At 28.6% G+C, this 13429-nt stretch overlaps 1 protein-coding gene across 9 annotated transcripts in view; it reads left to right on the forward strand.

The window, feature by feature from the left end:
- Positions 1-13429, forward strand: part of LOC107447798 (GPI inositol-deacylase) — a 78379-nt gene that overhangs the window by 57114 nt on the left and 7836 nt on the right. For 7 of the 9 annotated variants that reach the window (XR_011638023.1, XM_071186834.1, XM_071186835.1 and 4 more), the window contains 5 exons: positions 1282-1375; positions 4811-4901; positions 7498-7689; positions 9850-10012; positions 11393-11652. Coding sequence is in view for 8 of the 9 variants with exons in the window: in XM_071186834.1 (XP_071042935.1) it covers positions 1282-1375; positions 4811-4901; positions 7498-7689; positions 9850-10012; positions 11393-11652 (800 nt within the window). In the remaining variant the exon portion in view is untranslated. Of the gene's footprint in view, positions 1-1281; positions 1376-4810; positions 4902-7497; positions 7690-9849; positions 10013-10317; positions 10799-11392; positions 11653-13429 lie in introns of those variants that run through there. The other 2 variants (XM_071186841.1, XM_071186839.1) reach the window with 2 other exon arrangements.

The following is a 13429-nucleotide window of genomic DNA, read 5'->3' on the forward strand; positions in this document are numbered from 1 at the left end:
AAAAAAATTGTCAAACTGTTGCCGAGCCGTGACCCAAGAGAAGTGATCACAGCGTCCCTTCAGCGCGGGAAAGTACGAGTTGTCAGGCAGGATAGAAAACGACTGTCATTGGATGGGGGATTACCACATGATTAGGTCACCACCAATCAGTGCCAAATGTACTCCCCCACATACAAAAAGGCGTGAACACGCTAAAAATTCTAGAAAATTCTAGAAAAATCAACCGGAAGAATGACTACGTGCAAAAATTTGGAGGTTACTTGAAAGTGACGGGACAAGAATTCAAGTGGTGACGTAAAAGAATGTGAGGGAAACGAATTCGTCCTTGAAGGACAGTGGGGTCAGACGACCTTGAACTGTAAAAGGTGAAAAGGAGAAGAACACAAAAATGTGTTGCTAACTTAAGAGTAAAACGAGACATTTCCAATTCTCTTCACAGAGAAAAAAAATGAAGAGAAATAAAAAAGAAAAGTGCAAAAATAAATAAACTATGAAAGGTTGAATTAAAATTAAAAAAATTAAGTAAAATTCCGGACATAAAAAATCGTAACACGACGCTGTGACATCAAACAACTAACATTAAACTAAAAAGGGATTAAATTAAACAATTAGAAAGAGAAAACGTCACACATCACTGTGACAGGTGCTTCATTGAACAAATGGTTTATTCGAAAGAGGAACGAGAGAGTAATGTTTTTTGGGCAACTACACTTGTGAATTTTAAAATAAACCAACATAAAAACTGGGGATTTCCCTTTTAAGTCGGGCGCTTTCGTTTTTCAGCCGTATTCGAGTCGTGCGGTCGTGTGCAAATGACTACCTTAATTCTGTAAATCTTATATGTTATGTTGTGTGCAGCTACATTAAAAACTGATATGTGACTGTCTGAAGTTATTCCAAGCAAGATCCTGAAGACTTTTAAGATCCTAGGCTTTTTTGCTTATATACTGTCTTAATACCTACTTTACAAAGGAAACATCAATGAAAAGGGTCATATTAAAATTAACTCGAAATACTCTATCTCACTATTATCAAATTAAACTCACTTTACAGAGTTTATTAGTGAAAGTAAATTAAAAAGCTGTTTTACCTCTGTAATTCGAATAATTTGATTTTCTGAGGTATGTTTAGTCCTAATAACTTTAAATAATTGAGGTTCTACTGTATTTAAAATCGATGCTTTTATAGTTATTACATTTATTGTGTATATGCTATTTGTAGCTTAAATATATAAATATTTTTATAAATCTTTATATGTTAAAACATATTTATTTCTTTTAGTTCATGAAATACAATGCACCCTATATAATTGGATATATAGTTTCAATTGGCTTTGCATTTCTTGCTGGACAGCTTTATATATACTCATCCTCAGGTAAACAACAACAAAAAACTGAAGTTAAAAAGAAAAGTATTCAGATCGTTCATTCAAATTCAATTTATGTGGTGTTATGATGTATAACTCTTAATGTTTTCTCTATTTCTCCAATAGCTGGGCCCGCACCGAGCATTTTGCCACCTTGCCAAATGTGATAAAATCGTAAAATTTGCGAATGATTTTTTCCACTGGAAAGAAATTAAAATTTCTTAAAAAGGAATTTTTCTAAACAAATCAGTATTTTTTTCGATTACAATTATTTTCTTTAGATGTGCCACATAACCAATTAAAATTAGGCCCAAATAATATAAGCCTGAAGCAAACTACTGTAAAATAGTTTTCTATGGAGGAAAAAAAAATTAGTAAAAAATTGTTGAGATTTGCATTTGGTGAAGACATTCGAAAATTGACTAGTACTTTTTATTTTTGGGGAATTTACTGGCTAATAATTTGAAATTCATGGCGTGTGCCCCGCATTAGCATTCAATTTTTTCTTATAAACATTTATGATTAATTATTTATTCATTTATGAAAGAGAATAATTTCTCAAAGTAATTGGACTGTATTTGTTTTAAATATATTAAACTTGAAAATCATAAAACTTAATTCAATTATTATTTTCTATCTTAATTTATTGATATTAAAAAATAAAGTTCTTAGATAAATCTTTTTTTTTAAATTAAAATGACGTATAGTCAAACCTCATTAATGTCAACTCGAAGGGTGACAAAAAATTTGTTCTTGCTATTGGTTCAGAATTTTTTTTTTTTTTTTTTTGTAAAAATCATACAATACACAAACATTTTCTATTTGCTTTTGCTAAACTTTCATTTCTTTTATAAACATGTAAATTAATATATATATCATTTCAAAACTTTTCTTATTTTGCACTTTTTATTAAATTAATTGCTTTTTTATGTGTCTCATATTAATTACAGCATATTATTTAAAAAAAATAAATGTTATAAGGGAAGAAATTATTATAAGAATATTATAGTTCAGACAAAATTCGAAAAATGTACTTACTCAGTTTTCTATTCTTTTTTTTTTAATTCAGTAGAAGCAAATAAAATATTACTCAAAAGTAGCTAATAATAGCAGTAACCTGATTTATAGCACAAATTAGAGAGGATTACTTACAAAATAATCGGTAATATCTCTCTGTTTTGGTTTCTAATTAGCCCATGCTTTCCAGAAATCTTCTAACTTATCAACTGTATCAAAAAAAAAAAAAAAAAAACCAAAGAAAAAATTTTAGCATATTCATTTTACATTACAAAGGAACAAACAGTTTTAGTTGCTTTATGAGCATCCATTCGAGAAAGTAAACCAATGTATTTGATTGTGAAATTTAAGAAAAAATTCCTCACCTGTATAAATGTAATTCTGCAGTATCGATTTCTTAGAACACTCTATGAGAGTGTGGGAATAATGACTACTCATATTTAACAAATGATCAATATGGGTGGTCATTTCTAAGGAGAACCCGCTTCTTTACCTTCACAACCATAAGGTAAAAGAAAGAATTTATGTTATTTCCTGTAATGCCTGCTCCCCCTCAACAACTCATACAACTCTCAGGGGTGATTGTAATCCAGATTTACCTTGGAATTCCGTGTTTTTTTTCTTCTGTTTTATCCTCCCAATTCTAATAACTGGAAGCAGAGTATGTGATGTTTCTGCAAATATTTTGCAGAATTCTGCGTATCTCAAGACTATTCGTTTGCAGACTACGGCGAATCAAAAACTTGGAATCCACTGAAATTTCTCAACTTTTGTTAAATCCCGTTAACAAGGGGTTTACATGCACTTTACTCTTCCTCCAATTTTATTCTTTTTGTTTGGCAGATTTTTATGATTTGAATATCTGCAACTGTGCTGGAATCTGCAAACAATGCAAAACGTGATTCTTACTCGCGTGATTTTAATACCAGATATAGATTTTCGTATTTACCCAATCTAAAAGTTATGCCTTGCAATTCATATTCACACGATTAAATAATCGTGCATTTTGATTCTTATTCAAGTGATTTAAAAATCCTATATCTTGATTGATATTCACTCAATTTCAAATCAAGTATCACAATTTGTATTTTCGTGTTTTTGAACTCCAATATCACAATTCATATTCATGAGATATTAAAATCCAATATAAAGATTCATGTTCACACGATTTTTAACCCGCTGGCGGTTTAGAAAATGGGCAAAACTGAGAGAATGTTTAACCCCTATACACTTATCTCCTATCTATTAACATGGAAAAACCGGTTTTGATATGCAGAGAAGACTGCAGGTAAAAGCATGACTTTAAACGTGCAGAGTCGTCAGTGGATTAAAATCCAATATCGTGATTCATATTCATGCGACTTTTAGATCCAATATTGCAAATTCTTATAAGAAGTAGGTTTTTTCTTGAATTGGTTACTATAAAGGTTTGATATTCTTCATTAGTAAGTAATTTAATTTTTAAATGATAGTTCAAAAAACCTTGTTAAATATAAAACATATTTTGTATGTAAATTGTTATCAATTTTTTACATGTGAAATTTTCAGTGTTTTTCACTTTTTGTGACAATTACCACTGCCTCTTTCAATTGATTGCTCAAATATTGCACTTTTAAAAACTATCAAAAAATAAATTCAAGAAACCTGCATTTATAGTTATAAATCTGTGAATGATCAGTTTTCTTACCTGTTAATTTTCTGTTCCATATCACTTATAAATTTTCTGTTCACATTAATAAAAAAAAATTTCCAAAGGGTATTGAAATTCGCTTTTATATTAAAAGATATTTCACGTTAAGTGTGTTCAAATTAAAAGTAGGTATTATAACCATTTACAATTTGATGTGGAATTGAGAATTAATTCACTTTAAAAGAAATTCATGTGAACAAGGTTCGGCTGTAATTGACATTTTTAAAGTTAACTTCAAAACAGTCATGAATTTTTATTATGAAGAAATATATTTATATACTTTAGAGTTAGTTGGGCGCTGCTTTCATTAATCAAGTTCATTCTTCAGTGAAAAGGGAGTGTCAATGGTAAAAAAAGGATGTTGCCCCATAAATTTTATATAATCAGGAGAAGAAAGAATTCCTACGGATGTTTATCTTTAGAAACCTATTTAACTTTTTTATTGGGTCCTCTTTTATTTTAACTGCTTATTCCCATTTCCTCCCATGTCAAAAAGATCTCTGTTTGGACAAAAGTAGAGGTTTTAAGGGCATTGGATGGGTTCACCAGAAGTGGAGAACAAATGACACCTCTCAAGTACGCATAGTAAAGGAGAAGAGGAGTTCATGTTGGTTGTGTCCTTTTCTTTTTTGGTTGTCCTGTGTTGTGTCCTTTTCGATAAAGGGCTTCTGGATACTGATATTTGTTTTTAAGAACATTAAAAGTTACTATATTTTGTTTCTCTTTTATAATTTTAGGTTATGTTCCATCTTTTTATCAGATATTTGGTCATTATCCAACCTACGTCACTCTTGTTGCAGTTCCTACATTTATATTTCATTTAATTTGGTAAGAAACGTCACTTCATTTTCTTGCATGTAATTTTTTGCTATGTGTGTATTTTTAAACTCGAGGCATGGAGACAGTCTTATCAGAGGATGTTAGAAACACTTGAGTTTTAACTGCTGGAGGCTTCTTTGAAGTATTCTCACCTAAAATTGTGCATCTGTAAACAGACTTAGTTTAACTTTTTTTGATATGTACGTGTTCCAATGCGCCCTAGTTAATGTCCCGTCAGTTTTATCCATTCTTCACCTTTTGTTTTTGCATGAAACATGATTTGTAGCACCCCATAATTTTGTTATCCTGAATTCATATTGCCCCTTAAGTGTGTCTACTTTTAGTTTAGTGCAGTATGTCTACATTTTACTTTTATGTGATTAATTGTTGTTGCATAGCTGCCAATTTTCCAGAATTCGTGAAGAGGTTTATTTTTTGTATTTAAAATAAGAGCGAAAATTAATCTGTGACGTTGATATTTTAAAGTTAATTAAATATAGTTTTAACTAATTCAACACTGGAATAATTCATCAATTTAAGAGCCCCAATGTGCAAGTTTGTCATTTTTAAGTATTTTGGCACAATTTTTAAAAATTCTACTTTACTGCAACTTATATATAAAAAATGGTCCAAAAATAGCATGCTATGACATATTCAAAACATTTTAGCTGTCCCTACTTGTAATGGAAATAAACTGGGTTTTTTGTTCATAAATGTTTACTAAGAGAAGTACTATCTCAAAATAACATCTTTAGATGTGCAAATTAAATTTCACTAACCTATTTAATATCATTTGAAACTCGTAGACTTATGTGCAGTGCTCAAAATAAAAATTATTCTTCTAATGATTTATTTTCTATCTAATGAATGATTGACTTTACTTTGCTCTTATTAAGATGTGAACTTAAAAATTCAAAGGGCTAAGCATGAATCTGCTAAATATTTGTCCAAACCATGTTTTAACCTACTGGCAGGAGGAAAATTAGGAACATGTATTTCCTTATCTAATGACTGTGAAAGACCGGTTCTGCTATACAGAGAGACTGCTGGTTAAAATACAACTTTTTGTGTGCAGAACCATTGGTGGGTTAAATTGCAAAATCAGATACAAAAACTCGCTTTCTCTGAATAAATATACCTTTTTTTTTTTCCTTATTTTGATTTTTCCTCCTCAAAATATGAGAAACAGTCGCAATCTGAAAAATATGGCCCCTATAGTTTAGCAATGACTTAATGTTAATTTCACTTTTGACTCCTTAATATTAATTTCAATTTTTGTATTTTTAAACATATCTCTAGTACTATTCAAGAAAATTAACTCATTATATTTAAAAATTCTTTTTATTAAAGACAATTCTAAATGTAATAAAAATTAATATAAGTTTTTTTTTATTCATTTTAATAACTGACAAAAAAAAATTCTTGAATTATCACGTAAATAATTTTTTACATATTTAACTATGTAATTTTATAATTCAAAATAGAAAATTTGAACCAAAACCATCAAATAATATCTTAAGAAATAACATTTAAAAAACTTCTTTTTTTATATTATTCAGTGCAAAAAAATAAAGGAAAATCAACATTAGGAAGTTCAAACTTTCAAAATTGCTCCTTTGAATGAACTATTTGAGACCCTATTTTCCACATTGTAGCTATCCCCCATATTTTTAATGTCGAGAATCTGAATTTGTTTAAAAAAATTTTAAAAAAAGCAATGTTTATTCAGGAGAGCTTAGTTTTTGCTTCTGATTTTTTAGTGTAAAATATCATCTACTCAAATTAATAAACTTATTTAAGTTTAGCTCTTAAAAGCCAGCTCTTAAATAAATAATAGAATTGAAAATTCTATAAGTTCAACACTCTGCCTCAATCTTATTTGTAATTTATCTTGCAACTTTGTAAATTATTTGCTAATTTCACTAGAGTTTTTAAAAAAATCATAGTTACTTATTTAAAGCACTTTCTGTGGTTATTTGATCAGCTACTGTTGTCTACAGGTTACATTTTCAATATCTAATTTTTTGCGTGATGTAATTGACAAAATTTATGTTTATTTAAACTAAATGCAAGTACTTTTATAACTTAATAAATATGTGAATTGTACTATAATTTAAAATAATATTTTCTTTTTATATTTCCTTATCTAAGTTAATTTATTTTTCATTTAAAATCTGACAAATTGAGTCTTTGTCTTTACAAATTTATGAGGATGCTGAACCCTAAATTAAAATTTCCTTAGTTTGGATTAGTCTCTAACAGTTATATAATAATTTTAACCGTTTAGTTCAAAATATCAAGTATTGTAGTTATAATAATTGTTTTTAGATAATATTAAACATTACTACATTTTATCAGAGCTTTAATTGGTGAATGTAAAAAAATTAATCAAAAATTGATTTAATTCATAAAATAATATCAAAATCAAATTTTGATATTATTTTATGAATTAAATCAATTTTGATCAAATTTGATAATGTAAATCAAATTATTATTTTTTTTTTAAAAAAACAACTTGGTTTAAGCCATTTTTGCCTCCAAGCATTTCTTTCTATTCTTTTGCCCTGAATAATGAATACTGATATGTATTTCTTAATTTTAATAGGATTCCAGATTTGTCAATTATATATATTCCTCCTATAGACATAATTGGACAAAAGGATATTACTCTTCTACACACATTGCTGTTGAGGACATTTTTATATTTAATTTCATGTGGATCAGTCATCATTCTTTACACTGCTATAAATTTGTTTCTGAGTTTTACCTGTAAAATTTGGATAATGATTAAAAGAAAGTGAGTATTATCATATATTTTTATAGTGTTAACACACAAAATTTACTCTTACTGTTTATCACAGTATATAAATCAACCCCCTATTTTTAATTATGAGATCTGGTATATCCAGTGTATAAGCAGACTGCTGAAAAACCAAGTATGGAAATTTCTTAAATTAAAAAATATAAAAGTTATCAACACAACAAAATTTTCTCAAGTTAAAAAATATGTTCTCAAGTTTTCTCTGGATATGATACAATTGTCCTCAAATAAAGATGCTATGGGGTGCCCCCTTGATTAAAGATTCACAAACAAATGCTGTTAGGTGACCAAATATCTTACTATATCCAAAAATCTTACAAAAACATGCTGATCTAATAGACATCATGTGTCAAATGATGCTAGACATGTGGCAAAATGTGTATTGAAATTTTATAGTAAAATCTTTTAAAAAGCTAGGAATTTCAATTCTTTGGATGGAAACAATTTTTTGTGAGACTCGAGAGATGAGATGAAGTCGATTGCAGAGTGGGGACAGTTTGATGACACTGCTAACATCATTGAATCAGACACTGATGTTACTGCAAACTTAAAATTTGTAGATTTAGGGTATGTTTTAAAACTTTTCATTGCGTTATATTTTTTGAAATAATTAATAAATTATCTTAATTTTACTTATTCTCAAATTTTCTTCCCAAACTTAATTTAAATATTGTTTCTAAAAAAAACTTTTGTGTGTGAACAAAATTTGTTGATGAGAGAAAATGCTAAGTTAATTGTTTTTAATATATTAAAAATAGTATTTGAAGGAGTAAATAAATATTGAGTTATTCATCTTTATCTCATTGTTTATAAAAGATCGATATTTTATGATCAATGAATGTCCTAATTTATTACTGCTACTTATGGCGTTCCCCTGCTTTTAATAGAATTTCTGGGAAATGAGAAGTCGAATTATGTACCAAGGTATATGGTAATCACCATTTTTTTTTTTTAAATCATCCTTTTCTTTTTATGACTATAATCTCAGAAATCAAAAATACATTTCTATTCAGTGAATGTATATATCCTATATATTATATGCATGTAATATAAAATATTTTTGTATTGGGATTGCAAACAAGGATCTTTGCAACCAATTTCCTAAAGTAGTCCCACTAATAAAACTATGGCAAAATTTTGTGACAATGTTTTGTTGTTTGAAGTAGTTTCTAGTTAGATGGGGTGAACCCCATGTTGTATGAAGCTAGCCAATATCTTACAAAGTGCTTTTTATCTTTTTTCATACATAAATATATATATATTTTTTTTTTAATCTCTGAAAATTAGCGTTTAAAAAAAATTCCCTATTCAAGCTATTAAATTCAAAAGCGCATCTTACGATTTTAGTAAGCTATACAAAACCTGCCTGTACATTTCCATTACAGAAACAACTAGATCTGCCTCCTTTTTTTTTTTTTTTTTTTTTCGTTTTACCTACTTGAACTTATTCTTATTTATTTTTAATTTTTTTATTTGTAAGTTGTTATTTTTTTTTTCAAGAAAGTGTGCTCATTAAAAATTTCTGATTAATATTTAAGCGAAAAAATAAAAATAAAAAAGATATCAAAATCTAATGAGTCACTAGTGATGATTGTAAGACTAAAGGAAACATCAAAATATGTTTGATTGCCAGTAAGAAACAGAGATGTTGAGAAGCAATTGTATGAAACACTTCCAAGTTTCATCAGGCAGCCTAACTGGTTTTCATTTTGCTTTTGTCTTTGAAAAATATTTAGTGTTCTTTATTTTTTTCTTCTTTCATAAATATAACTTTGAGACCTTAATAAGACTATTTTTTACTTTATTTTTAAAAAGAATTCGTAATGTATATAACATATTGTCTTTTAGTTTTTGTTTTTTTTCTCCACCTACCACAAGTCAAGTTTTACAAATGGCCGATTCCTAAATATCTAATTTTTTACCAAATCAGATAATATGAAAACACTATAATCATGAGGCTAATGATTTGAAACCTGCTGTATCTGTTATTGACTATTATCATCTAAATCCTATTCAATTTTAATCTTTCTTTTGTTTTCATATAGTTTTTTCATGCTTGTTGCAACAGACATTTATATGCTGAAATTATCAATACACTATCATTTTTATTGCAATATATATTTTTTTAATACATAGTACATTAATGGAAATATCAGAAGTACGTCTTGAACTAGAAAGAAAAATCAGAATAGGCGTCACAAAACCACTGATGGTTTGGTGTGCTATGGTTGCTGCCACTTCAATAGGACTTTCTGGTTCAATAGGAATTCAACTCACATGTTTATTCTATCTTTATAAGGTAATGTCTATTTTTAAAATAAATTTATTTTTTTCATTTATTTTGTTTTAGCTTTTATGTTGCAATTATTCAAGTATTTTACGATAAGGCACTGTTTAAGAAAGTAAAATGAATTACACACAATCAAAAAAATAAATAAAAACTTCTTTTTTCTCAAATCTGTTTTTTAAATAACAATACATGTTTAATTAATGTAGTATTTATATTGTAAGTAGTTGAATTTAATCCTCTATTGATTAGACTAAGTATAAATCATATATCTCAATACTATAATGTATTTTAGTAAGTAAATTTCAATTTTTCAGGGTTATTCATAGTTTCCGTCTGATTTTCAGATGCCTGTGGTAAAAAAAAAATCTTAAGATGAATGCAGCAAAAAACAAAGAGACTAAAAACAAAATAATTAAAATTTTTTATATAGCCCTTACCGGTACTGTATTAGTAGACATGTGGTCACATGGCGTACATCAGTTCTTAGCAGATTCTGTTCAACATGTTAGAGTAACACATGTTGTTGTCGATAATACCATGTTGTACACAATTTAGCAGGAACAGGATATTATTGTTTTGATGTGTTTCACCAAAGAATAACTCTTCAGAACCCTTGTCATTATTGTAGATAAAATTTGACATGTTCCTCTGTTTAATTATTTAATGCAAGGTTTGTGTTTTCTGTATTTGTCTTACAAAAAATAATCTTTTATTCATCTTTTTTTTATTATTATTATAAATCCCAAACGGGACTGTAAACCTTTTATATCTCAATAAAATTTATTTACATTCATGTAGAACACTATTTTATTTTAATCAAACAGATTTTTTTTTCATGCATGTAATGAAATTTATTTACACGTCTCTTCCTTATTAAAATAAAAAAAATTCAAATTTTTCAGCTTTTCAAAGAGTTAAAGCATTTGAGACCTGGCTAACTCTTAGAACTTTTATTTTAGATTAGTGACTAAAATAAAAGGAATAAAACATTTATCACATGCCCTAAGCTTTTGATTTAAAAGAAACCTTATACATTCTGTTTTTAGTTAATTAGTAAATAATCAGCTGGCGTGATAATTGATCAGAACTCAAATAAGACAATTTTCAAGGAAGAGGTTAAAATAAATTATAATATCTATGTGAAAACTTTTGCTTTTTGCACTGTATTTCAATTTTATAAATTGTGTTTCTTTGAGTTTTATTAAGATAAAATTTTGGTGCTTCCGAGATCCTATATGTAAATCCAGCCAAGATATTTAAATATTATTTGTGCAATAAAATGTTTAACGTATTTATGTGTAAGTAGTTTTTCTGTGATTAATTCTTGACATATTTTTTTATTAGGTCAGCTATTCTTTTTAAATTAAAAAACTGCCTTTTTTTCTACAGTTAGTATGTTTCCGTATGCGATGCATTGCGGAAGAAGATCGTAGAGGTCCAAGTACTTCGACAACTGTGTGGTACTTCCACTTCACCATCTTCTTTCTTCTACTACTCTTCTTGGGCCTCACTTTCCCAAGTTTTGTAATGTGGTTAAAAAGTAACCAGTTTACTCTCAGAACTCCTAATGACATAAACGGACTTCAGTGCATTATAGTAATAGTGACTTCTCACTATTTCTGGGAGTTACCCACGCCTTGTTTCTATAGGTAAGTTTTATTTATATTTTTTATCAAACAAAAGGTTTTATTAATATTTGCATAAAAGTATATTATCTTATTTATAATAAAAGAAGAAGTTGCACCAGAGCTCGAAAATTATGTATCTCGACTTGCCCAACGCATGCGAAAGTTCTAATCTTGTCGTGCTTGTAATGTTAATAAGAAAAATCAAAGGATTAATAATTGCTAGGTTAAACTCTCTCGTCGACTTATAAGTAATTTTCTATTTATTCTCATAAGCTATTTAAATTTTAAAATCAAGGATTAAGTAATGGCGCAAGTTTCAGGCGCACTGCTCAAGTGGAAAATGTAATTTTTTTTCGAAGCAATGTCGCATTGAAAATAAATATGATTTTGTGCTTAAGCAACTTTTTCATATATTGTTACTTGCTGTATCTTTATTTTTTCTTTTGTTAATAAAATTAAATAATCAATAAATCAGTAAGGATCAACGTTGCAAAATCCTTCACAAAATTTAAAGGAGATATGCGGACACAATCAATTGGCATAATTCTATTGCTCGAGACTAAATCCTGATAGTAAAAAAATACCACAATCAGCAATTTTCTCTGGTACATATCCCATTCAGAAGGTTGTTAAAAACCTGTTTTTCACAGTACTCATAGTAGGTGTTGTGATACATATTAAGATAGCACCAATTAACTAATATCAGTAATACCTATTACCAAAAAGTTTTCTATTTTTGAGATTATTATTTTTAAATTGTAAATAGGACGAGTCTCTTTAACAATCTTAAAGATGTGTAAACTATGGCAAACAACGTTAAAGAGCGCAAAAATATTTATAAAACATAGATAGCTGTTTCAGATGCTCAAAGGGCAACCTTCATCAATGCAACAGAAGGAAATGAGAGTAAACAGGTAAATATAGAGAAAGGTGACGTCACGAGGGTTTATAGCAACGGCCAATAGGAGGAAAGAGTGAATGGATGACGACGAATAGGAAGCAAGGAACAAACAGGTGGTTAGTTAGGTTTAATCATAGATTTCCAAACAGGAGAAAGATAAGGAACGCTGGATAGGTCAGTGACCAACAGTTTGGAATTTTTTTAAATATTATAAGACTCGTAAAAATCTAAATCAAAAATTGAAAAACTATTTTGAATGACTTTAGAAGAAGAAAAATTAAACCGAAACATTAGTGAACGAATGTTCCAGTAGAGGGCGCTTTGGAATGCCTAAAACGTAGAATTTCGGAATATCATTTTTCCCAATTTGAGGTCGATGAATATCTTAACCTCACCCGTGTTTGTTTACAACAAAATGCTTTCGTGTTTGACAACAAATTTTACCATATGACCAATGGTCTTGCCATGGGAAATCCTTTGAGCCCTATACTTAGTGACATCTATATTCATTATTTTGAAAGTAAACTATTCAAAATCTTAACTTTCCCCTTTTATAAAAGATATGTTGATGACAGTTTTGCTTTGTCAGACGAAAATAATTGTAATTTTGACCTAATTCTTAATGTTATGAACAGCATTGATTCTTGCATTCAGTTCACCTTTGAATTAGAGACTAATCAAAAACTTCCTTTCTTTGATGTTCTTGTGACTCGGAATGATAATTCATTCCATACTACTGTCTTTCGTAAACCTTTTGCTGTTTCTCTTACCCCTCATTACAAATCCTCCCAACCAAAAACTTGCCTCTTTCGGTCTTTTGTCTACCGTGCTGTTGATATTTGTTGTAACATTGATTTTCTTGATGCAGAATTAAATTACAGAGGTTATTCTTCTAAC

Source organism: Parasteatoda tepidariorum, chromosome 10, assembly GCF_043381705.1.
Source record: "Parasteatoda tepidariorum isolate YZ-2023 chromosome 10, CAS_Ptep_4.0, whole genome shotgun sequence".
NCBI lineage: Eukaryota > Metazoa > Arthropoda > Arachnida > Araneae > Theridiidae > Parasteatoda > Parasteatoda tepidariorum.